The 23,054-nt window shown below is 52.4% G+C and overlaps 1 protein-coding gene across 1 annotated transcript in view; it reads right to left on the minus strand.

Annotated features, from left to right (window-relative positions):
* Positions 1-23,054, minus strand: part of EPHB2 (EPH receptor B2) — a 137,154-nt gene that overhangs the window by 21,770 nt on the left and 92,330 nt on the right. Inside the window, exons 5-7 of the mRNA XM_068969069.1 lie at positions 13,747-13,871; positions 3,772-3,934; positions 954-1,062 (exon numbers count right to left, since the gene is read on the minus strand). Of these exons, the coding sequence (XP_068825170.1) occupies positions 954-1,062; positions 3,772-3,934; positions 13,747-13,871 (397 nt within the window). The remainder of the gene's footprint in view (positions 1-953; positions 1,063-3,771; positions 3,935-13,746; positions 13,872-23,054) is intronic.

Consider the following 23,054-nt stretch of genomic DNA (forward strand, 5'->3'; position numbering starts at 1 on the left):
CGCCCGGGGAGATGGGAGCCACAGCAGGTGATAGGCAGAGGGTGGGCAGGCCCTGGAAACCACCTCCTTGCCAGAGAATTCCCTGCTGGACCCTTGCCTCGCAAGCTCACCTTCCCTGGTTCCCCCTGTCCCCAGCCCTTCCCACCTCTCCAACTTCAAGTCCAGGCTCACCCTTTCAAAGAGCAAAGGCATCTCTGGCCGTGGCCCCTGGTCCCAGAAACCCAGAGGCTTCTGTCCGTCTGACCTTAAGACCTAGTCTGTTCTCAAGTGGGAAGCTCTTGGGACTTCCCTGGCGGTCCAGTGGTTAGAACTCTGCCCTTCCACCTGCAGGGGGCACAGGTTCCATCCCTGGATGGGAAAATAAGATCCTGCAGGCCATGCAGTGTGGCCAAAAATAAGTAAAGTAGAAAGCTCTAAGGAAGAAGGGACAGTCTCTACACTAAGTCCAGCAGAAGTCCAGGAACCAGTGCCACTGCTTGCCTTTGTGCTTGCTGTGCCAGTCCCTTGGATGCCAGACACCGGGCCCTGTCTATGTCCCCTCTCTTTCTGGCCACCTCAGCCAGCTGAGCTCCTCAGCCTGCTTCAGGCCCTGTTCACGAAGGGCTTTTGCTAGAGCAGAAAGTGGGGCGATCTGTACTCCCCCTCACTGTCCCCTGGCTTCCTGCATTGTGCAGTCTTTGCTGCCCACTGTTCGGAGCTGTCCCTTTGCGCTGAAGTATTAGTGTCTCGGTGAGCCACCTCCGTGGAGCATGGACTTGTCCAGGGCAACACCTGACCAAATGGATGGACTGCCAACTGTGGCCATTTAGCCGGTGGGAGGCCACTTGGGGGTCTCCGGGCCTCCCCGAGCCCCTCCTGCCCCCTCTGGTCATAGACCCTGTTCAGGGATGGCAGAATGGATGGGCAGCCCTCTCGGAACCCAGGCCTGGCCCAGGCAGGGGGACACCACCCACCTGTTACACACGATGGCGATGACCACCACGGCGATGAGGAAGACCAGGCCGGCCGCCGAGGAGCCAATGATGAGCGGCAGCTTCTCCTGGATGCTTGTCTGGTACTCGGCTGGAGAGGAAGCACAGCACACTGTTCTCAGCCTGGCTCGGGGGGTCATAACCCCCTGCATCCCCACTGCCCTGGCTCTCCTGGCATCCCCAGACTCTCTGCCACTCCAGACAGAGCATCAGGTGGAGAACTGGCTGTTACTTCCTCACAAGTTACCTTGGACAAATCCATGAACTGCTCTGGCACTCAACTTCTCATCTATAAAATGGGCATAATGCCTATATCTCAATGTAGATATGAAAATCAATAAGGAGAGCCAACCAGTCCACCCTAAAGGAAATCAGTCCTGAATATTCATTGGAAGGACTGATGCTGAAGCTGAAACTCCAATACTTTGGCCACCTGATGTGAAGAGCTGACTCACTGGAAAAGATCCTGATGCTGGGAAAGATTGAGGGTGGGAGAAGGGGACGACAGAGGATGAGAAGGTTGGATGGCATCACCAACTCGATGGACATAAGTTTGAGTGAACTCCAGGACTTGGTGATGGACAGGGAGGCCTGGCGTGTTGCAGTCTGCGGGCTCGCAAAGAGTTGGACATGACTGAGCGACTGAATTGAACTGAATAATAATACGCTGACACATATACAGAGGCAGGTCAAAACACAGACTCTCAAGCCAAACTCCTTGGGTTTCGGCTCCAGTGGTGCCACTTACTACCTGTGCGGTCTCTGGTAAAGTGACTTATCTCTGTGGCTCAGTTTCCTCATTTGTAAAGTGGAGAGGATAATAGTTCCCATCATAGGATTTTTGTGTAAAACACATAGAGTGGGGCTTCACTGGTGGTCCAGAGGTTAAGAATGTGCCTACCAGTGCAGGGGACGTGGGTTTTCTGCCTGGTGTGGGAAGATCCCACACTCCACGGGGCAGCTAAGCCCATGTACCACCACCACTGAGCCTGCACACGCTAGAGACGGTGCTCCGCAATGAGAGAAGACACTAAAGTAAAAGCAAACACAGCAATAGAGAGTAGCCACCAGCTTGCTGCAGCTAGAGAAATCCCGAATGCACCAACAAAGCCCCAGCCCCAAATAAATAAACACATTTAAAAAAAAGCCCACTTACAGTAACTTGTAGCACATAGTGAGTACTCAGTAAATATTAACTATTATTGTTTTTAAGTGTTTTAAGAGCCTATCATGGGTAGGTATGTACCTTGTGTGAGTCTCAGAACAGTTCTATGATATCCTACGTGTAATTATCCCATTTATCAGATCAGAAAACTGAGGCTTCACAAAATCGTGACTTGCCTAAGTTTACACAGTTAGATAGTGGCCAGTGCCAACATTTGAACCCAGGTCTGTTTAACCCAAGGCCATGGGCTTAAGCGAGATAATGTGTAAAATGCACTCAGCATTGGTCCCGGCTCTTGGAAACCCCTCAGTGCATTCTCAATGGCATTAAGATCTTCATTATTTAACACTTTATCTTTATTACTTCTCATTGCCTCCAGGCCCACGCAGGAGCTTGCTGAAGTCAGGGACTAGGTCATTTCTGCATCCTTAGCACAAGCACATATTTATGGAATTAATAAAGATCTTGGGACAGTCCCCTAGTCCCCAGGTCAGTGACCCTCAACCAACATACAAGAGGACCTAGAGAGGTGAAAAACTCTGGCCATGAGGAAGGGGGATTTTACAGAGGAGCTGAGTGCTAGAGGTGATGGTGGAGCTATAAGGGAGGATTTTTGTGATAAGACAAGAATTCAGGGGTCCAGGAGCCCCCTGAGATGTTTAACTCGGCACAGGATGAGGCCTGTGTCCAGGGGTTGAAGCAGATGCTAAGAAGGGATGCTGCAGTGTGGTCATAAATATTCTGCTCTGGAGTTTGGCTGGTTGGGGAAAAGACCCCCAGACTCACAGCAGTGACAACTATGACCTTAACTCTATTTTGGTGAGCACTAACCATGTGAGACCTAATGCCAACCCTGTGCTCGGGCCTGTACTTTTATGCCCTTCCTGACACTAGTTTCATGATGATGCTGCTAATGAGTTAGCTGTTATCATCCCCATTTATAAATGGGAAAATTGAGGCTCAGGGAGGTAAGATGAGTTACTCAGGACCACACAGGTAGAGCTCAATCAGCCCATCTGTCAGGCATTAGAGCCTACATTCTTTAACTATGCAGCTTCTCAAAGATTATTGGAGCAGGAAGGTGCTTAGAGACCATGTGGTCCCAGACTCGGAGACACAGAGCACATGGGCTGCAACTTCCCATTCTCTTGCTCAGGGAAAGACATTATTAATCCATCCCAGCACTTCTCCCTGTTGAGTTCAGATGTCGCTTCAGAATGCGTCTCAATCTGACTGCATGTCATTGGTGTGATGTATGGATAAGATACGTTTGCTCCCTCAGATGGAATATAACACTTTGATTTTTATAGATGAGAAGAACCTGGACCAGGGAATGGAAGTGGCTTGTTCAGAGTAGTTTTGCAAGTTGAGGCTGGGCTCCCAAGGGTCCTGGGATAGGATATGATGGTAACGGAGGAGTCCATATCCTTTCTGGGCCACAGAAACAGTGCCTGCATATGCGGCTGTGCAGTTGGTATAGTGCACGAGCGTTCTCACCCAGGATGGAGGGAGAATGACATCTAGAAGGGGGGAAGGAGCCCTTGCTAATTTGCACAAAGGCACTTTGTAGACACGGCGGCCCTTGTTCTGTCTGTAGAGTCAAGGCCCTCCTCCTGCGCTCTGGCCCCCACTCACCTTCGGTCATGGTCTGGAAATACATCTTGCCACTGTAGCGCCCGTAGCCTGCCACGGTGCGTGCCCGCACCTGGAAGACATAGATGGCGCCGGCTTTGAGGCCCTGCACAGTGACCGTGTTGGTGGGGCTTTTTATGGCTGTGGCGTTGTACTCACTCAGCTCCTGCCGAGGAACAGAGAAAACAGTTAGTGAGGCTGTGCCCGAGTCCACTTACCTCCTCCTGCCACTTGGGGGCAGGTCTGGCTACTGGACAAATTCTGTGGTTCCAAAGTCTTCGCTGCTTCCCTATAACAGAATGACATGCCTACATCTTCGGCATATGATTTGCAACACTTCCCACAAAAGAAGGCAGAAGGTATTTCTTTGCCTCACAGATGGTGAGTTTGTTCCTGTGACTTGGTTTGGCTGCTGGAATACGCTAGAGGACGTAATGCAAGTAGGGGCTTTACAGGCACTTGTTGATTTGACTCAGTCTCCTGGGCTTCTGCCATCTGTCATGGTGAGGCTTAACTTGGGTAACTGCTGGTTCCAGAAGGGGAAACATGTGAAGAAGTCCTTGACCTAACTCCTAGGCTGAAACAGCACCACCTCAGTTGACCCAAAGACAAAAACCCATGAGCAGGAAAAACAGCCACTTCTCGTAAGCCGCTAGATTGCTGGAACTGTTCTGCAGCATCATCTCAACAATAGCTGACTGATACACACAGACTGACTGGCCACTGTGTGCAGACCCTGAAGATGAGGCTGTGAGTTCTTAGAGACAGCAGGGAGAGGCTCCACCTTATTCACTTCTGCTTCCCCCTCTTTGCCCCATGCCTCAATGGATTAAGTGGAAGGACCCCCATTCAGCCTCAGCATGTTTGAATAAGGCAAGAATTAAGAGCCAGAAAGGGGAAATGATGCTCAGGGTCACATATATCAGATGGTGGCTGCCTTAGGAGTTAAAACCAGGTTCCTGCATGGAACCACCTCACATACGCATGCCTTTGGATACCTAGGACCTGATGTTCCCTCTTTTGAGAGATGCAGAATGCCAATTCTGATCTGAGCACTGCCCAGGGTGACCCGAGGAGTCTGGGACTAGACAGAGATCTGGCTGGCGCATAGGAGTGCTTGAGCTGAGGCAGATGTTTACCAGCCTCCATGGTGCTTATTCAGGTGTCTGTCAGCTAGCCAGAAAACCCTCCCCACATACCCTCTTTGTACTAGACCCTGAGTTGGGTACCAGGGGCCCCCAGTGGGTAAAGCACAAGCCCTGGCCTCCTTGGGGAGCTCAGTTTAGTAAAGCAAATGGTGTGGAGGTCTTAACACTTGGAGGATCATGAGCCTCTTTGAGAAACTAATGAAAAGCTAGGAACCTTTATGTAGAAAAATGTGCGCCTGAGTGTACATGTCAGCCATGTATATGTCTGGGTACACAGAGCCCTTGGAAACTCTCACGCAACAAATTCAGTGTGGGCAATGTTATTATAGATAATAATTGTAACTACTATCCTATTATGTAATTATATAACTACACTGTAGTTACAGTGTTACTATCATATAGAGGTTAAAACAACAAACTGGAGCCAGACTTTCTGGGTTCAAATCCTGACTCTATGACTTTTGTGATCTTGGGCAAGGTTCTTAACTTCTCCCTGCCTCCTTTACTTCATCTGTATTATGGGGAGGATAATAATAATAGCTACCTCAAAGGACTGTTTAGAGAAAGAAATGAATTGATATGTATGAAAGGCTTACACGGGTGGGGTAAGCACAATGAGCCCAAGGGCATGTGACCTGGCCTGGGTCGGGGATAGCAGATGAAGCCATGGAAAGCGTCTTGACGAGTGGGGGGAACTGAAATGGAACCTTAATAAATACAAGTCACCCAGGCAAAGAAGGGGGAGGGTGGTCCCGGAAAGGAGCAGTAGGTACAAAGGCAAGGAGGTACGAAAAAGCTTGGGATGTGGGGGCAGCAGCAGGTAGGAAGTCTGTTTAGCCTTGCCAGATTGCCTGCCCCCTCCTCCAGGAAGCCTCCTTGATTTCCCAGCCAGATGTGTCTCTCCTGCTCTGAGCCCTGGAACACTTGCTATTGGTACCATAGGAGGGGGTTCCTGCCGTGTTCCGTTGCCCTGGGCCCATAAGCCCTGGGCTTATGTCTCTCCCTTGACAGTAAGCTCCAGAGGGAAGGGGCTGTATTTTGCTCCCCTGGACCAGGCACAGGGGCCTGCATGCAGAGTCCTTCCCCAGTTCTAGATTTTCCATGACCCGGCTTTTCCTGGTCTCTCCTGCCACATCCCCAGGGTCCTCCAGGCTCCAGACATATGGAGCTGCTTCCCCTTTCCCTGCTGGGGTTGCCAGATTTAGAAAAACAAAACAAAATAGAATAATGCTCAGCTAAATCTGGATTTCAGCTAAACAATGGCTAATTTTTAGTAAAGCATGTCCTGTGCAGTCTTTGAGGTATTATGCTAAAACGTTAAAAGAAAATTCAAATGTAACCTGGTGTCCTGTGTTTTATTGGCCAGTCTGACCTTCCCTGGACACTCTGAGCCTTTGCAAGTGCTGTTGCCCATCTGAACGTATGCTTTCCTCATTTGTCCGGCAGTTCTCTTACTTATCATTCAAGACTCAGCACAGTTACTACCTTGGCTGGGGAAAGTGGAAGAGAAAGTCGCTCAGTTGTGTCTGACTCTTTGCGACCCCATGGACTGTGTCCACGGAATTCTCCAGGCCAGAATACTGGAGTGGGTAGCCTTTCCCTTCTCCAGAGGATCGTCCCAACCCAGGGATCGAACCCAGGTCTCCCGCACTGTGGGCAGATTCTTTACCAGCTGAGCCATAAGGGAAGCCCAAGAATACTGGAGTGGGTAGCCTATTTCTTCTCCAGGGGATCTTTCCGACACAGGAATTGAACCGGGGTCTCCTGCATTGCAGGTGGATTCTTTACCAACTGAGCTATCCAGGAAGCCTGGGAGCCCTCCCAAATGTTCCAGTCAGAGACTGCAGGTCCTTTGTCTCCTCTCCTACCCATCGTTCTGATATAAACGTGTCTTCTCCACAGCCTGTGGGATCTCTGGGGCAGAAAGCGTGTCTGGCTTATCTCTGGGACCCTCAGGCTGGGCACACAGTACCTGCTCACTAACTACTGACATAATGAATGAATGAATGAATATTAATTAAACTGTTAAGACTATTCATTTGTGAAATCTAGGGAGCAGTACCAGATTTGGCCAATAGGTGCCGCTGTCCAACATGGGATGGGCTCAGGCTTGAAAAAGGGGCTTGGATTCTGCATACTAGGTGGGTCCCCCACTTAAGAGAGGCTAGAAGTTTTTGATTATATGAGGTAGATGGAAGGGAACTGCTAGAGGCATAGCTGCCTTGGGAAGCTGAGGCACTAACCTGAGTGGATCCCTTCTCTAAAACCAGACACAGGGCTGAGCAGGGGATTGGCATGTTTGTTAGTTGCTCATTTGTGTCCGACTCTTTGCGACTCCATGGACTGTGGCCCGCCAGGCTTCTCTGCCCCTGGAATTGCCCAGGCAAGAATACTGGAGTGGGTTGCCATTTCCCCCTCCAGAGGATCTTCCCGATCTAGGGATCCATCCTGGGTCTCCTGCATTGCAGACAGATTCTTTACTGTGTGAGCCATGCAGGGGACTGGAGGTCATTTCAGATGCCAGTTCTTCCACTGCTCTGCATTATAATCTCGGGGAAAGCCCTTCACTTCTCTGAGCCCCTGTTTTCTATTCCAGAAAATGGAGCAATAAATGCCAATTTTTCAGGGTTGTTGTGAAGATAAAATTTGATCAGGCAGTGCTTGGCACACTGGAGATACTGTCTAGAGCCATCAATTTCCTTCCCTCTCCCCACTCTCTTTTCTCTCTCTTTGAAGTTCCATTATCTGAATAAAGATTAAGCAATGATGGATTATGGGAAGAAATTTAGTATGAAATTCACTAGCGCTTAGTTTAAGGCCTTACACAGTGCACCAATGAGGCACGGGTACGTTTACTAAGCCCTCTCAGTCTCAGTGTTCTCATCTCTAAAGTGGAATCACACCACTACATACTATACAGAGTGGCTGTGGAAGTTTAATAGGAAAAACTGGGCAAAGCTTTTGGCATAGACAAGCCTATGGTCTTTCCGGTAGTCATGTACGGATGCAAGAGTTAGATCATAAAGAATGCAGAGTGCCGAAGAATTGATGCTTTCTAACTGTGGTGCTGGAGAAGATCCTTAAGAGTCACTTGGACAGAAAGGAGATCAAAACAGTCAATCTTAAAGGAAATCAACCCCGAATACTCATTGGAAGGACTGATGCTGAAGCTGAAGTTCCAATACTTTGCCCACCTGATGCAAAGAACCGACTCATTGGAAAAGACCCTGATTGCTGGGAAAGATTGAGGGCAGGAGGAGAAGAGGGTGACAGAGGATGAGACGGTTGGATGACATCACTGATTCAACGGCCATGAACTTGGGACAGAGAAGCCTGGCATGCTGTAGTCCACGGGGTCGGAAAGAGTTGGCCACAACTTGGCAACTGAACAACAACCGCTAACACACAAAAGAGTAAACGGAGGCTACCGCCATCGTGGTTATCATCAACACGTGATAGAATAAGCCTTCACCAATGTTCATTAAATGAATGCATGCATGCAAAAGCGAGTGAGTGAACAGGCATCTCCGTGTCGCTACTGCTCCACGTACACTCGGCAACAACCTGAGTGCAGCCTGGCCTTTCATAGTTCACCCCCTCCTGCCCCCACCTTTGCTGCCTCTCTCTGGAATATCCTTCCCTTCCACTTCTGCCAAGTAGAAGTTTCTGTTGAATAAACACATAAATTGATGTGGCCTACGCGGGCCCATCCGCCTCACAAATGACTTGTCTTGAGCCCTTGCGGGGAGCCGAGGGGAGTGTGAACCTGTGTGCTCTGGGGCAGCTGCCAAAGGAGGCCACCTCCCCTGGGACGCCGGAGCCAATGGGAGCGGCCTGCCCCGGTCTGGCTAACGCCATTCGCCATTCGTCAGCGGCATCCAGAAGCCTTCCTGCGAAGCGGTTGTCAGCTCCGGGCTCCGGGCAGGCTGGGAAATCCCCGCGGAGCCGGGGAAAGGCCAAGCCAGAACCCGATCCAAAAGAGCCCTTTCTGAAGAAGGCGGGGAGGAGGGGGAGGGCTGGGGGGTGGGGCCCACACGGGACTGCAGGGCTCGGTTTGGACTCCCCTACCTGGGAGGATCTGGAGCCCTCATTAAAGAAATCGATGGCAGGCACCAGCAGGACTCTGAAGAGCTGGTGAGAGCCGGCTTACCTAGAAATAATCCCCCCACTCCCGCCAGCAGCCTGGCGCGCCTCCCGAGTGGGGCTGATTCGGGAAGGCAGAGGTGGTGCGGGGATGTCACAGCCCTGCCTGAGGGCCCAGGGGCAGAAACCACTCTTGAGTCTCCTCCTACTCCTCTGCTGGTGTCTCTTCTGAGACGTTCAGCTACAACTTTTTTTCCTCTCCTTAAACCTTGCCATTCTCTTGGATCCTAACCTTTCACTTCCGTGTGTCCTCTGCACATTTGCCTGCACACTTGTCTGTTCTTGACTACACCTCCCTACCCCTGGCAAAGAATTCTCCTGCCAACGCAGGAGACGCAAGAGATGCGGGTTCAACCCCTGGGTTGGGAAGATCCCTGGAGGAGGAAATGGCAACCTGCTCCAGTGTTCTTGCCTGGAGAATCCCATGGACAGAGGAGCCTGGTGGGCTACAGTCCATGGAATCGTAAAGGGTCAGACACGACTGAGCGACTAAGCGCACAGAAGTACTGAACCTATACCTGCAAATCACAAGGCCTGCATCTGTCCCGAGGAAAAGGCTCCACCGTCCACCAGGAGTCCTCCTTCACGCCTCCCTGGTCCTCTGAGGTCCGAAATACTGGTTGAATCGGTCAGCTCCTCACATCTCTGCTGCCAGCCCTCCATGCTCATCTCCCACTTGGCATCCCATGAGAGCCCCGTGTTGGGTCTGCCTGTGTCCCTGGGACCCCCTTGCAGTCTATTCTGCACGTGGCAAGTTTTAGGAGTCTTTAAAGCAATATGAAACAGATCACATCATTCCCGAATCTCCTGAGGGCTTCCTATCAGACTCTATCAAATTGAATCCAGACCCTAAAGGCCTGGAAGACCCACCACAACCCGACCCGCCTCCCTCCCCAAGCTCCTCCCCTACTGCTCTCTCCCTTGTGGCCCTGGCTCTTCCACTCTCTTCTTTGTTCGCTGAGTGCTGCTAGCACATTCCTGCCCTGGGGCCTTTGCACAGGCTGTTCTTGCTGCCCAGAAAAATCCCACCCTCATCACTTCTCTGTCTGAACTCCTAACATCTTTCAAGGTTCTGCTCAACTGTCACTTAAATGAAGACTTCCTCTCATCCATGCCAGAATTATGAGTATTTCCTTGGTGTCCCCCCGAAAACTTTGCTGGCTTTTCTATGGCTTGTATCACATCTTGTCTAATAGCTGTGTCTGAACCTGTCTTTTCCCCTGGGCTGTGAAGTCTTCCATCTCCAGTCACATCCACAACTCAGTTAGAACTGGACATGGAACAACTTGGACTGGTTCCAAGTAGGAAAAGGAGTACGTCAAGGCTGTATATTGTCACCCTGCTTATTTAACTTCTATGCAGAGTACATCATGAGAAATGCTGGGCTGGAAGAAGCACAAGCTAGAATCAGGATTGCCAGGAGAAATATCAATAACCGCAGATATGCAGATGACACCACCCTTATGGCAGAAAGTGAAGAACTAAAGAGCCTCTTGATGAAAGCGAGAGAGGAGAGTGAAAAAGTTGTCTTAAAACTCAATATTCAGAAAACTAAGATCATGGCATCCAGTCCCATCATTTCATGGCAAATAGATGGGGAAACAGTGGAAACAGCGGCTGACTTTATTTTTTGGGGCTCCAAAATCACTGCAGATGGTGACTGCAGCCATGAAATTAAAAGACACTTGGAAGGAAAGTTATGACCAACCTAGGTAGCATATTGAAAAGCAGAGACATTATTTTGCCAACAAAGGTCTGTCTAGTCAATGCTATGGTTTTTCCAGTAGTCATGTATGGATGTGAGAGTTGGACTATAAAGAAAGCTGAGCACTGAAGAACTGATGCTTTTGAACTGTGGTGTTGAAGAAGACTCTTGAGAGTCCTTTGGACTGCAAGGAGATCCAACCAGTCCATTCTAAAGGAGATCAGTGCTGGGTATTCATTGGAAGGACTGATGCTGAAGCTGAAACTCCAATACTTTGGCCACCTGACACGAAGAACTGACTCACTGGAAAAGACCCTGATGCTGGGAAAGATTGAAGGCAAGAGGAGAAGGGGATGACAGAGGATGAGATGGTTGGATGGCATCACTGACTCAATGGGCATGAGTTTGGGTAAACTCCAGGAGTTGGTGATGGACAGGGAGGCCTGGTGTGCTGCGGTCCATGGGGTCACAAAGAGTCGGACACGACTGAACGACTGAGCTCAACTGAACTGTGAAGTCCTCAGGTCTCCAGGCAAGCGTGGTTACTCTGAGTGAACTCAGCATCCAGGTCAGGGCCCAGTCCAAAGCTGATGACAGTGAATGCTGAGTGAACGGACATCTGTCTCCCCATTGGCAGAGCCAAGCTGCCTCTTTCTGCACCCAGGCCCTGGGAGGAGCAGCTAACAGCTGTACCTCAGGGCTGCCCTGCTCTCATCACTTGTGCCTAGAATTCTCCATCAGAGTCTGGTCCTATCCACCTCTTAACAGTCATCCTAGAACATCTCTGGGAGAAAACTGGGAGGCAGGAGGGCCAGGTGAGGAGTAAGAGCAGAGTGTCAAATCCTTGCTCCGCCACTTAGCAGCTGAGTGCTCTTGGACATGTCACACAGCTTCTCCTTGCCTCAGTTTTCCCCCCTGTCTAATGGGATGAATCACACTGCCGCAAGAAGGAATGGGGTTACCAGACATGCTATGCTCAGCACATAGTGAGTGCGCAGGGAAGGTGAGCAGGTGATAACTGCGGTGGCTGCAGGGCCTGCTGGTCCTGCCACCCCTGGCAGGGGCCTGGGGATGCCTGGGCAGCAGCAGAAAGTAGGGCAGAGCTGCCTCGGGTTCATACCTCTGTCAGGCTCCCCAGCCCCTCCCGTCTCGGTAGGAAATGGGTCGTAGGCAGGACCTGCACTGGGATTTCTCATTTCCGCTCCCGTCTTTGGGGACAAACACTTTCAGTTTCATTTAATCATAAAGCTTCTTAATTAGTTTTTTTTTTTTTTTTTAAAATTCTGGGCTGCTAAGCTATCCCTGCCAGAGGGGGTGGGAAGGCTGGCTTCTGCAAAGCCAGGGGCTTCCTGGGCCTGAGAGCAGTTGGTCCAGCCACCCTGGGAGCTGGGTGCCCAGCTCCTTCAAGCCTCGCGATGGTCCAGCGAGGGAGAAGCTGATTGCCTCCCATCATCTGGGCTCGGGCCATCCAACAACACCTGGAGTGCCTACTGTGTGCCAGGCGGGGGACATGGCAGAGACAAGGCAAGGACTCCACACTCCACCAAGACTGCAGGAAGGAATTCACTCACTTGTTCACTTGCCCAACGTTTATCATGTGTCTCCTTGGAGGCAGCCCCAGGGCCCTGGGAGAACGTGCTGAATGGGACAGTTGTGGTCCCTGGTCTCTTGGAATGCAGTGCTGAGAGGAGGGGATGAGCAAGGAAACAAGCCAGCTGGGTGAGGTTGGACAGATGTTTGCTGAACCTCTGAGACACACCAGAGTTCAGCTGAGCCAGGAGTTAACAGAGTGGAAGGGCTGGGCAGGGCCTCAGTAGGCGGGGCTCCAGCTCAGCTGGCTGGAACTGCCTCCATCTCTCTTCCTCTCAGTCAGGGAAAGCCCTTCCATCCTTTTCTGTTTCCCAGTGGGCTTACTTTTAACTAATGTACTTCCTACAGTCATTTACACCTTAGTCTGAATGAGAGCCCAGTGACCGCTCTCTCAGGGGTGGTCTCTGTGGCTCCCTGGGACGGCCTCAGGGAGCAGGTAAGGAAGCTATCAGTCAGGAGTTCCCTGGGCCTCTGATGTTCGGCTGCGCTCTCCCCCGCCTCTGTACTGGGCAGCCTCCACATTCGGATGTGCTGAGCTCACCGGGTCTTACGTCACATAGCCCTTGCTCACCGAGAGGCAGGCAGGGCAGGAAAGGGAGGAAGGGGAAGCATACTCAGTACTCGTCTCTGCTGAGGGCCAGACCATTCTCTCCTTCACCTGCACAGCGACCCCCACCCCCCACCCAAGAAAGCTGGTCTCATTCGTATTTGACACGAGAGGGAACTGAGGCTCAGAGAAAGATGCCTGCTCAAGGTCACACACAGCTGGTTAGGGATGGGGCTGGGGTTTGAACCTACAGTTCCTCATTCCTTGTCCAGAGCTCTTTCTTCGACACCAGTGGCTTCCAACCCTGGGGCTCTGAGGGAGTCATGGGGGTCTGATTTAAAAGCTCAAAGAGAGATCCCTGTCCCCATCCAAAGGGCACTCAGGCAAATGCAAACAGGTGTTTTAGCTGGAATCAGAGCCACGTGGGGAGGAGGCTCCGTTCTCTCCCCTTGTATGGAAGCTCTCTTGAGCAGTTTCAAACCTCTGCTTCAGAAAGGACACACAACTAATTGGAACTTCAGAAATGCGGCTTTTGGGAAAACCAATTTTCAGAACATCAGGCCCGTCAGGGTCCAGATGAAAGGGGTCTCAGTGGGGAAAGGGCCATGACCACTGCATTTTACTGATTGTGCCCAGATGCCCAAGACCAGGAAAGCAAGACTCGGAGAAGTCAAGGCGCCTGCCTGAGGCCTCACAGCCGGGGAAGAGTGGAGCTGAGGCCAGGGCTCTTTCTGCTGCACCGGCCTGCCTCATCTGGCTGGATGGTAGAAGCCCAGAGGCCAGCCTGGGGGAGCGGGTCCCTGCGTGAGGTGGGGGGCGGGGGCAGCACCCAGGAACACAGGTACCTTCTCATAGTACTGCAGCTCATAATCCAGGATGACGCCGTTGGGCTGGTCGGGCTGGGACCACGAGAGGGTGATGCTGTCCACGGTGCGGCTCACCTGGTGCATGATGGACACGGCCGAAGGAGCTGAAAGAGAGGTCAGAGGTCAGGGGTCGGGGCAGGCATGAGAAGGTGCAGCTTCTGCCCCAACCTCAAAGGTGCCCAGACAATAGACAGCTGTGGGACCAGAGAGGGGAAGGCATCCGGCCTAAGTCACACAGCCAACCTGCAGGAGATAACAGTACAGGGTCACAGGTGCTGCTCTCACGGGGCACCTCTAGGCTACAGACACCGGCAACTCCAGCCACACCTGCCGATGCTCAGCCACGTCAGGTCAAGACAGGCGCTGGGCCCCTTCTCTGATCTGGCTCCGAGCGGGCTGGACTACATGTCATTCATTCTCTCTCGAAGCTTACAGTCTATGGAGTCCCTAGACGTGGCGACGGGGCTCCGGAACAGGGAAGCAGAGAAGGTGGGAGATTCACTCATTCCTTCAGCAAATTTGCACCGAGTGCCTCCTATGTGGCAGGATATAGCAAGGAATAAAACTCACGGCCAAAAATAAACATATGAAAATAAACTCATTCATGTCAATGTATGGCAAAAACCACCACAGTATTGTAAAGTAATTAGCCTCCAATTAAAATAAATTAATTAATTTTCAAAATAAAAGAAAAAGTTAAAACCAACCAATCAATCAATTCATAGCTACTTTGGAAAAGTTTGGTGGTTCCTTAAAAAGTTAAACATAGAATTACCCTATGATCCAGCTATTCCACTCTTAATCACATACCCCAAAGAACTGAAAGCAGCTATTCAAGCAAATATTTGTATATGAATGTTTACAGCAGTATTATTCACAACAGCCAAGAGGTGTGCTGTGCTCAGTTCATCAACAGATGAGTGTCTATCAACAGATGACTGAATAAACAAATTGTGGCCTTCACATATAACAGAATATTACTTAGGCATAAAAGAATGAAGCACTGTCATATGCTATGATGAAGATAAACCTCAAATCTGTGCTAAGGGCGAGTGCCAATTGTATGGAATAGGTAAGGTGACAGAGGCAGTGAGTAGATTGTGGTTGCCAAGGGTTGGTGAGGGGGCATGGGGAGTGCTGGGTACGGGGTCTTCTTCTGGGGTGATGAGAATGGCACTAGGGAGAGGTGCTAAGCGCCCACATGTGACTGTACTACAATGTCGCTGGACCATGCACGTTAACATGTTAATTGCATGTTACGGGAACTTCACCAATCCCTCCCTGCAGCGCTGCTTGTGCCCTCATGGAGGGAACTTAGATCAAGGGGACAAGAAGTCACAGGAGGTTGTGTCTGGCGCTAGAAGGACCCTCAGAAATAATTTAGTCCCATTCCCTCATTTTACCGACGTGGAAACTGAGGTCTGGAGAGGGTTGTCAGCTCCCCCGGGGTCACAGTGAAGTCAAGCTTGTAGCCCTTTCCTTGATTCCTTCTTTCACAGAGCATGCCCCCCGACCCCCGCCATGCTTGTTGCTTTCTTCTTAAATGGGATGAACCTGCACGAAGTGCTTACATTGTGTTGGCCGTGGCCCCGGACCCTTCATGTGCATGTGTCCTGAGCTGACTGTCGGCGAGGGGGCTGTATTAGCCCCACCAACAGGTGCAGCTCCCGAAGCTCAGAGCCGCACAAGGCTTCCTGAGGTCACACAGCCCGTCCGTGGGGGAGCTGGGGTCTGAACCCAGGCCTGCTGCTCCCAGAGCAGGGTTCATCCAGGAGTCCTGGCCTGGTTCATCCCTATGGCGTCGCTGGAGTGGGGAGCCCCTTCGGCTCTCTGGGCCTGAGGTTTTCATGGTTCCAGGAGGGGCTGAGGACTCACCAGGGGTGGGGGAGCACCTCCTGTAGTCTCTCCTGGCTCCTGGGTGGGTCCACGACAAGCGGATGCCCTGTCTCCACCATCTTGGCAATTCCTACAGGAGGCTGAGGCTGACTCTTCTCCCACCCAAACCCTGCTTTGCAGGGGCTCTGGCCACACCGACAGGAGCGTAGACCAGGGAGGGGGAGGGGCTCCTGGAGGATGAGCACCACCTGTTTCCTGCTCTGTCTCCGCCCCTTCGTCCCCCGGGGGGAGGGAACAGTCTCTTGGTCAGAAGATTCAGGGCCTGCTCTCTGGCCTGCTGCTCACTGACTGCCCTATGAGCTACAGGCTATTAACATCCCCAGTTTATAGGTGGAGAAACAGGCTTGGAGCTATTCAGTGATCTGCTCATGCGTGGCTCATGCAGCCAGGCAGTGGAGGGCTGACTCTTGAAACTGGTGGCTCAGACTCCTCACCAGCACAGCTCTGGTTACCGTGAGATCAGCCTGGTTCCAACCAGGCTGGGGCAATCTTGGGCAGGTGGCCCCCCTCTCTGGATCTGGTTCCTTCTCTGCACCGTGGGCACAGCTGGAAGATCCCTAGGAGCTTGCACTCAAAGGCTCCCTGCCTGTCCTTCCTGGTTGACCCTGGTCCTGGAGTTCCATCAGCCCAGGAGGGGCCAGCGTGGGCCCGAGCAGGTCCAGGCTTCCCTCCAGCACCTCAAAGAGCTGTGAAAAATGGGCCCGAGACATCCTAGAAGGGGCGGCACCGCCCACAGGACTTGGACCCTGGTCCAGGTGTCCCTGTAGTCCACTGATCTTTCTGCATCTGCCCGACCCCCAAGGGAGGGCCATCCGTCCCTCAACTCAGCTTCTTGTCCCGCCAGGGGGCAGCAGGCCTCTTGGGAAGGTTAGAGACCTGGCTCCCTGCAAGGAGATCCAACCTGTCAATCCTAAAGGAAATCAGTCTTGAATATTCATTGGAAGGACTGATGCTGAAGCTGAAACTCCAATACTTTGGCCACCTGATGCAAAGAGCTGACTCATTGGAAAAGACCCTGATGCTCGGAAAGATTGGAGGCAGGAGGAGAAGGGGACGACAGAGGATGCGATGGTTGGATGGCATTACAATACAATGGATGTGAGTTTGAGCAAGCTCCGGGAGTTGGTGGTGGACAGGGAGGCCTGGCGTGCTGCAGTCCGTGGGGTCACAAAGGGTCGGACACAACTGAGCGACTGAACTGAACTCCCTACAGTTTCCTCCTTAGTCAAACAAAGAGACTCTGTCTTCCTTGTTCCTTCCTCACTAACCAGTGTTTTTTAAGCACCTGCTAAGCTGGGCACTGTGTTAAGCCCTTGACATTCACAAACCCATTAATCCTCACAGCTGCCTGTGAAGCAGATCTCCTTCAGCCCATTTAGCAGATGGGAAAACTGAGAATCACAGTAAAGTGACTTGCCTGAAGCTGGATAGATAGTAAGCGGCCAGACAAAGCAACATACAGTCATGCTCCATGAAGTCACCTGAAGGGTTTTCAGGGCTGTGTGCATGTGTATAACCATAACAAGGATAAAGCTGCTGACCTAACTCTTTCTGAGCGCTCATTCTGTGCCACGCCCTATTCCAGGCACTCAACACCTATTAACACAGGCCTGGGAAATCCCATGGATGGAGGAATCTGGTGGGCTGCAGTCCATGGGGTCGCCAAGAGTCAGACACAACTGAACGACTTCACTTTCATTTTTCACTTTCATGCACTGGAGAAGGAAATGGCAACCCACTCCAGTGTTCTTGCCTGGAGAATCCCAGGGACGGGGCGGCCTGGTGGGCTGCCGTCTACGGGGTCGCACAGAGTCGGACACGACGGAAGCGACTTAGCAGCAGCAGCAGCAGCAGCGGCAGCAGCAGCAGCAGCAGCAGCAGCAGCAAAGTCTTCCCTGCTGGCCCAGTGGTCAGGACTCTGTGCTCCCAAGGGGCATGGATTCAATCCCTGGTTGGGGAACTAAGATCCCACATGACAAAGCAAACAACTCCCCCTCCTCCAAAGAACCAGACACAAGCATAACAGAATCCTCACAACTGCCCTATGAACTGGGAGCTATTAACATCCCTAGTTTACAGATGGAGAAACTGAGGCTTGGAGGTCTTTGGTGACCTGCTCAAGGCTTATGCAGCCAGGCAGTGGAGGACTAGCCCTTGAACTAGCCTTCAGGCTCTTCACCAGCGTGCCTCTGGTTACCATGAGATCAGCCTGATTCCAAGTAATGCTCACCGGAAATTAACAAGGAAATTGATAGACCCCTGGGGAGGGGGGGGTGTGGTCAGAGCTCTCAGTGTCTGGGTTTCCTCACCTGCAAAGTGAGCCTAATGGTTGCATGTTTGGGGGCTGTTATGAGGAGGAATGAGTGAAAACACTTCCGGTGCTTAGTGTGGTCCCCAGCACATGGTCAGCGCTGTGAGTGTTTGGGGGGTGTCACTGGGCACTGGCCACTGAGCAGCTGACCTGCGTTTTGTTTGAGCCTCTCAATAACAGTGTGGGATGAGGGTTAATAGCCGCAATTTGCAGAAGAGGAAACTGAGGCAAGAGACGTGGGTTCGATCCCTGGCTTGGGAAGATTCCCTGGAGAAGGAAATGGCAACCCACTCCAGAATTCTTGCCTGGAGAATCCCACGGACAGAGGACCCTGGCAGGCTACAACCTGGGGTTGCAAAGAGTCACACATGACTGAGTGTGCGTGCACACACGCACACACACACAGGCTCAGAGAGGCATGATGACTTCAAGATCACACAGGTAGTGAGGAGCTGAGCTGTGCCTAGAGACTTGTGCCCAAGACTGCCCTCTCATTTGCCCAGGCCAGAGTCTTCTGGGGCCTGCAGGCTCAGAGAGTCCGGACGCAGTGGGACAAATAGTTTCAGGACAGGCGGAGGCACGGGGCTGCAGAGGCAGGTGGGGGCCAGATCTCCAGACTTAGGAGCGACTTTATCCCGAAGGCACTGGGAAGCCATGGGAGGACTGCAGCAGGGATGGCAACACACACAAAAAGGCAGGCCCCCAGCTAACACCGGACACTTCCTTATCCACTCGACGCCAGGCACTTCGGCAAGTGCTTTACATCAACTAACTCGTTCAACACTCACAGCAACCCGAAGAGGCTGGGCTATCCCCTTTCACAGATGAGGAAGTGGAGGCACTGAGGTATGAGGTACACTGGCCCAAAGTTACCAAGCCGTGGAGCTGGGATGTGAACCCAGGCCCACTCATGTCCAACATCTCCTGTCCTTTCCGCTGGCTGCGGCCGAGGCAGGCTGACCACAGTGGTCTGGAGGCCAGGGGGTCTCAGCGGGCCTCTGAGGACAGCGTGGCCCACTGCCCATCCGGCCGCCCTGGCTCTGGGCGCTCAGCTGTTGGTGGAGGCAGGTCGCCCACGGCCAGGGCGGTCTGGGTTTGGTGGGCTTAGCTGGTAGTCTTGGGTTACAGGCAGCGAACCCGGGCTCTGATCCCATAAGCCCAGTCACCCTGGGTGTGGCAGGGAGGAGGCATTCGCCAGGAAGACGATCAAGGCCGGCCAGCGAGGGCTGGCCTTTCTCCTGGAATCCGGGGGGATTAACGGCGGAGAAAAGGGAACAGCTGGACGATTCCTCGTCCCTCCTGGCTGCCCGCCGCCCACCCTGAGGTGTCAGGTTGCCCTGTGAGTCGCTCTTTAGGGAATTCTGGTATTTTCAATTACCAGCCGGGCGCACCGGCAGGGGGATGGGGTCAGGGGCGCCCCGTGACCCCTGCAAGAAGATGGAGCCCCAGGGAACAAGCACAAAAAGAGGCTTGTGGGGGTCGAGAGGGGACGGGGGAGGCCAGCCAGGCAGGGCCTTGCTCAGTGGGAGCAGGTGGTCAGGGGCCCCGCTGCCCCCAGCGAGCCCTGGGGGAAGCTTCCAGTCTCTTCTTCAGCCGAAACCTGGAGAAGGAGCCTTTCCTTCTGCGAGCCTCTTTCTCCCCCAGGGCATGAAGGAATAGGAGGAGGGGGTTTTTGGGGTCTTCTGGGACTAGCGTCCTTTGACAGGCAGGAGGTCAGGAGGCCTGTGGGTCTGGCTACTGGGTTTGGGTCTCATTCAGTGCTGAGCTCTAAGGAAGGAGACCCCCACTCGGCCTTTGCCCTTTCACCAGAAGACCCCATGAGCTTAGAGGGGCGGGGAAAGAGTCGCTGGCCCTGGGGGAGTCAGAGACACCACCCCAAACCCCAGACTCTCAGACCCCACGCCTCCCTGACATCTTCACACGCCGTCCGTGGATTCCACCGGGAATAAAACCCACAGGCTCCCAAGCGCCACCCACACTGGCTGCCTCTCTGTCCCTGATCACACTGAGGTCATTCTTGCCTCAGGGCCTTGGCCTCACAGTGTTTCTGCCCGGAAACCTCCTCCCCCAGTTCTTCCATGACCAGCGCCTCCCCGTCATTCAGGTCTCAGCTAAACCATCACCTTCTCAGAGCGGCCCTGTCTGACCATCAGCCCGGCCTCAGTCACCCACCAGGCCACACGCTCTTTTCTTTATAGCGCGAACACCGTCTTCTCTGCAGACGGGGGCCTTGTGGCTCTTATTCATTCTATCCCTAGTGCATGGAACAGTATGTAGCTCAGAGCAGGCGCTCGGGCGATACTTGGTACAGGAAGAAAGGAAGAGGAGAGGAGGAAGGATGGGAGGCTGGCTCTCATTTTTTGGCCCTTCAGCAACCTGGGTGAATCCACTGACCTTGGGGTACATGGCCTCAGGCAGCATCCAGGAGAAGGCAATATGGCTTGTGTGAGGCTCAGTTGTGTCCAACTCTTTGCGACCCTATGGACTGTCTCCTGCTGGCTCCTCCATCCGTAGGATTCTCCAGGCAAGAACACTGGAGCGGGTTGCCATGCCCTCCTCCAGGGGATCTTCCCGACCCAGGAATCAAATCTGCATCTCTTAGTCTCCTGCATTGGCAGGTGGGTTCTTTACGACTAGCACCGCCCAGGAAGCCTTTTCCACATAATAGCTATTGTGTTTCGGAACCAGTAATCTGAGGAACATAGTTTGGAGGGGAAAAAAAGTTGGTCCAGGAGATACTATTATTCTTTTTCTTAAACCTGAGAAAAACCTCCTGTCTGGGGCGGCAGCTGGCAGTTCATCTGCTCATTCTCTCTTCCCTTGACTCACTGTCGATTTAGCTGTATCCACCTGGGGCGACACGATCAGACAGTCCATTTTACAGATGAGGAAAGAGAGACTCAGATCTATGTCTCCTGCCCAGTGTGCCTCAGCTCCCAAGCAGTGGGGCTGGGATCAGGACCCAGGTCTGCCTGACTTGGAAACCCAGGTTGTTTTTTTCTCCTGGTTGTCTGGCCCTCTCCACAAGTGTGATCTGAGCAGGCTGAGGTCCAGCCCTGGGCTTCGTGTTGTGGAAACATCCAACAGTCCGCCCCTTAGTGGGCTGCTCAGGCACCCTGGTCTCATCTGAGGCCACTCAGCGGGAACCAGTCCCATCCCAGCATCTGGGCTAGCAAGGCGGGAAGAGCCTGGCCCTTGAATCAGGGGACCTAACTCAGCCTTCTGTGGGGACAGTGGCAAGGATGCTGGCAAGGTTAAATGAAGACCTGTATCTAAAGCGTTTAGCACAGGACGTGGCCCAGAGTAAAGGATCAGGGGACATCAGCCAGGTGTCACTGTCTGGGCCGCTCAGACTCTCAAACAGCACAGTGAGTAGCTGAGAGCTTAGCAAAGGATCATGAATGGTAGTGGCGATGGTGGAAGATGGGAGAAGGAGTGACATCCAGGGTTCAGGTCCCATCTCTTAAGCTTAGGTGACACTCTTACTTCAGGCCAGCAACCCCTTTCTCTGAGCCCCGGTATCTCACCTGTAAAATGGGTTGTGGCAGACAGTATCCACTGCCTACCAAATATCCATTCTTCCTTTCTCAAATTAACAGAATCCTGGTTCTTTGCTGGGCACATTCTTCCTTAATAAAAGATTACACTTTCTCAAGCTTTTCGGCAGCTAGAAGTGGCCATGTAACAATGTGCTTGCCAATGAGCGATAAGCTAAAGTGTGGGACTTCTAGGGAGTCTCTTTAAAATGAAGGGGCCCTACCCTTGTCACTTTTCTTCTTCCATCTTGCTGCCTGGCATATGGATGTGATAGCTGGAGCTCTTGCAACCATTTTGGGTTATAAGGATGAGAAACTGTGTGCTGAGGAGTCTGAATCTCTAATGATCCCATCCAGTTGCCCTAACTCCTATTTTCTGACATCCTTTACACATTAGAAAAATAAATCTCCGTTTAGTCTAAGTTACTATGTAGACTGGTTGTATTAATTGCCTCACTGTATCTACAACCTTTGTCCTAGAATTTGCATAATCCCCCTCTGGCTATGGCTTTGGGCTTGGCTGTGTGACTTGCTCTGGCCAGTGGAATTTAAGTAAATATGAAATAAGCAGAGGCTTGAAAAAGCCCTCCCGTGAGAACAGACCCAGGCTGACCTGTTAGAGGCCGAGACACGTGGAGCAGACTTGTTGCCACAGCGGTCCCTGCCAGGGCCATTCTTGACTAGCTCACAGCGCTCCACCCCAAACATGCAATAGAGCCCTGACGAAATCCAAAGAGCTGCTGAGAGACCCGGAGTAGCTGGAGCACAAATATATGAAAGCTCCCCGCCGAGACCCATCCAGCCAGGAGACTCACGAGCTAGATAAGTGCTTCTTGCTTTTACGGTTGATTGTTAAACAGCCTTACTGTGGCAGCGGCTATCTGTTCTTTTCTTGCTCTCATAGGCAGCCAAACCAATCTTATAGCTGAGAGTCTAGGCGGGCAAGGCCTCCCCCTGCAGAACGCTTGGGAGGATGAAAGAGGTTGATGCAGGCAGAGGGCTTGGCCTGGGGAGGGAAGTGCCCTCTCCCTCTCTCTTCCTTTCCCCAGGCATGGGCCTCGCTGGGGGGTCTCTTGTCCTGTCTCTTTCTGATCCTCTCCACCCCTAGAGAGAGAAGTAGGTGAGCACTTGCTCATGCCAGTTCTGGAGACCAGCCACTCTGTGCCCGCTCTGCAGGAGGGCGAAAGGATCACAGGCAAACACGGCTGGTAGAAAGGGCTTCGGAAAGTTGAAAGTTTTTCCATGAGAAAGCCGCGCGGAGTGATGTCATGGACAGAGGCTGTGACACCAGCCAGGGGGTGGGAAACCAGCTCTGCCAAGGACCTGCAGACCTGTATGGTCTTGGGTAGGCACTTAGGAAGCTCCCAGGGCCTCAGTTTTCCTCCCTATAAAAGGAGGTGTTTGCACTGGATGGATACTGACGTGTTTTTTAATTTGATCTCCGTTACCTCCTGGGCGTGATAGGCAGGATCACAGCTCCCGAAGATGTCTGCGACCTAACCCCAGAATCCCTGAATCTGTTATCTTACAGGGCAAAAGACACT

This window comes from Capricornis sumatraensis, chromosome 3 (assembly GCF_032405125.1).
Source record: "Capricornis sumatraensis isolate serow.1 chromosome 3, serow.2, whole genome shotgun sequence".
Taxonomy (NCBI): Eukaryota; Metazoa; Chordata; class Mammalia; order Artiodactyla; family Bovidae; genus Capricornis; species Capricornis sumatraensis.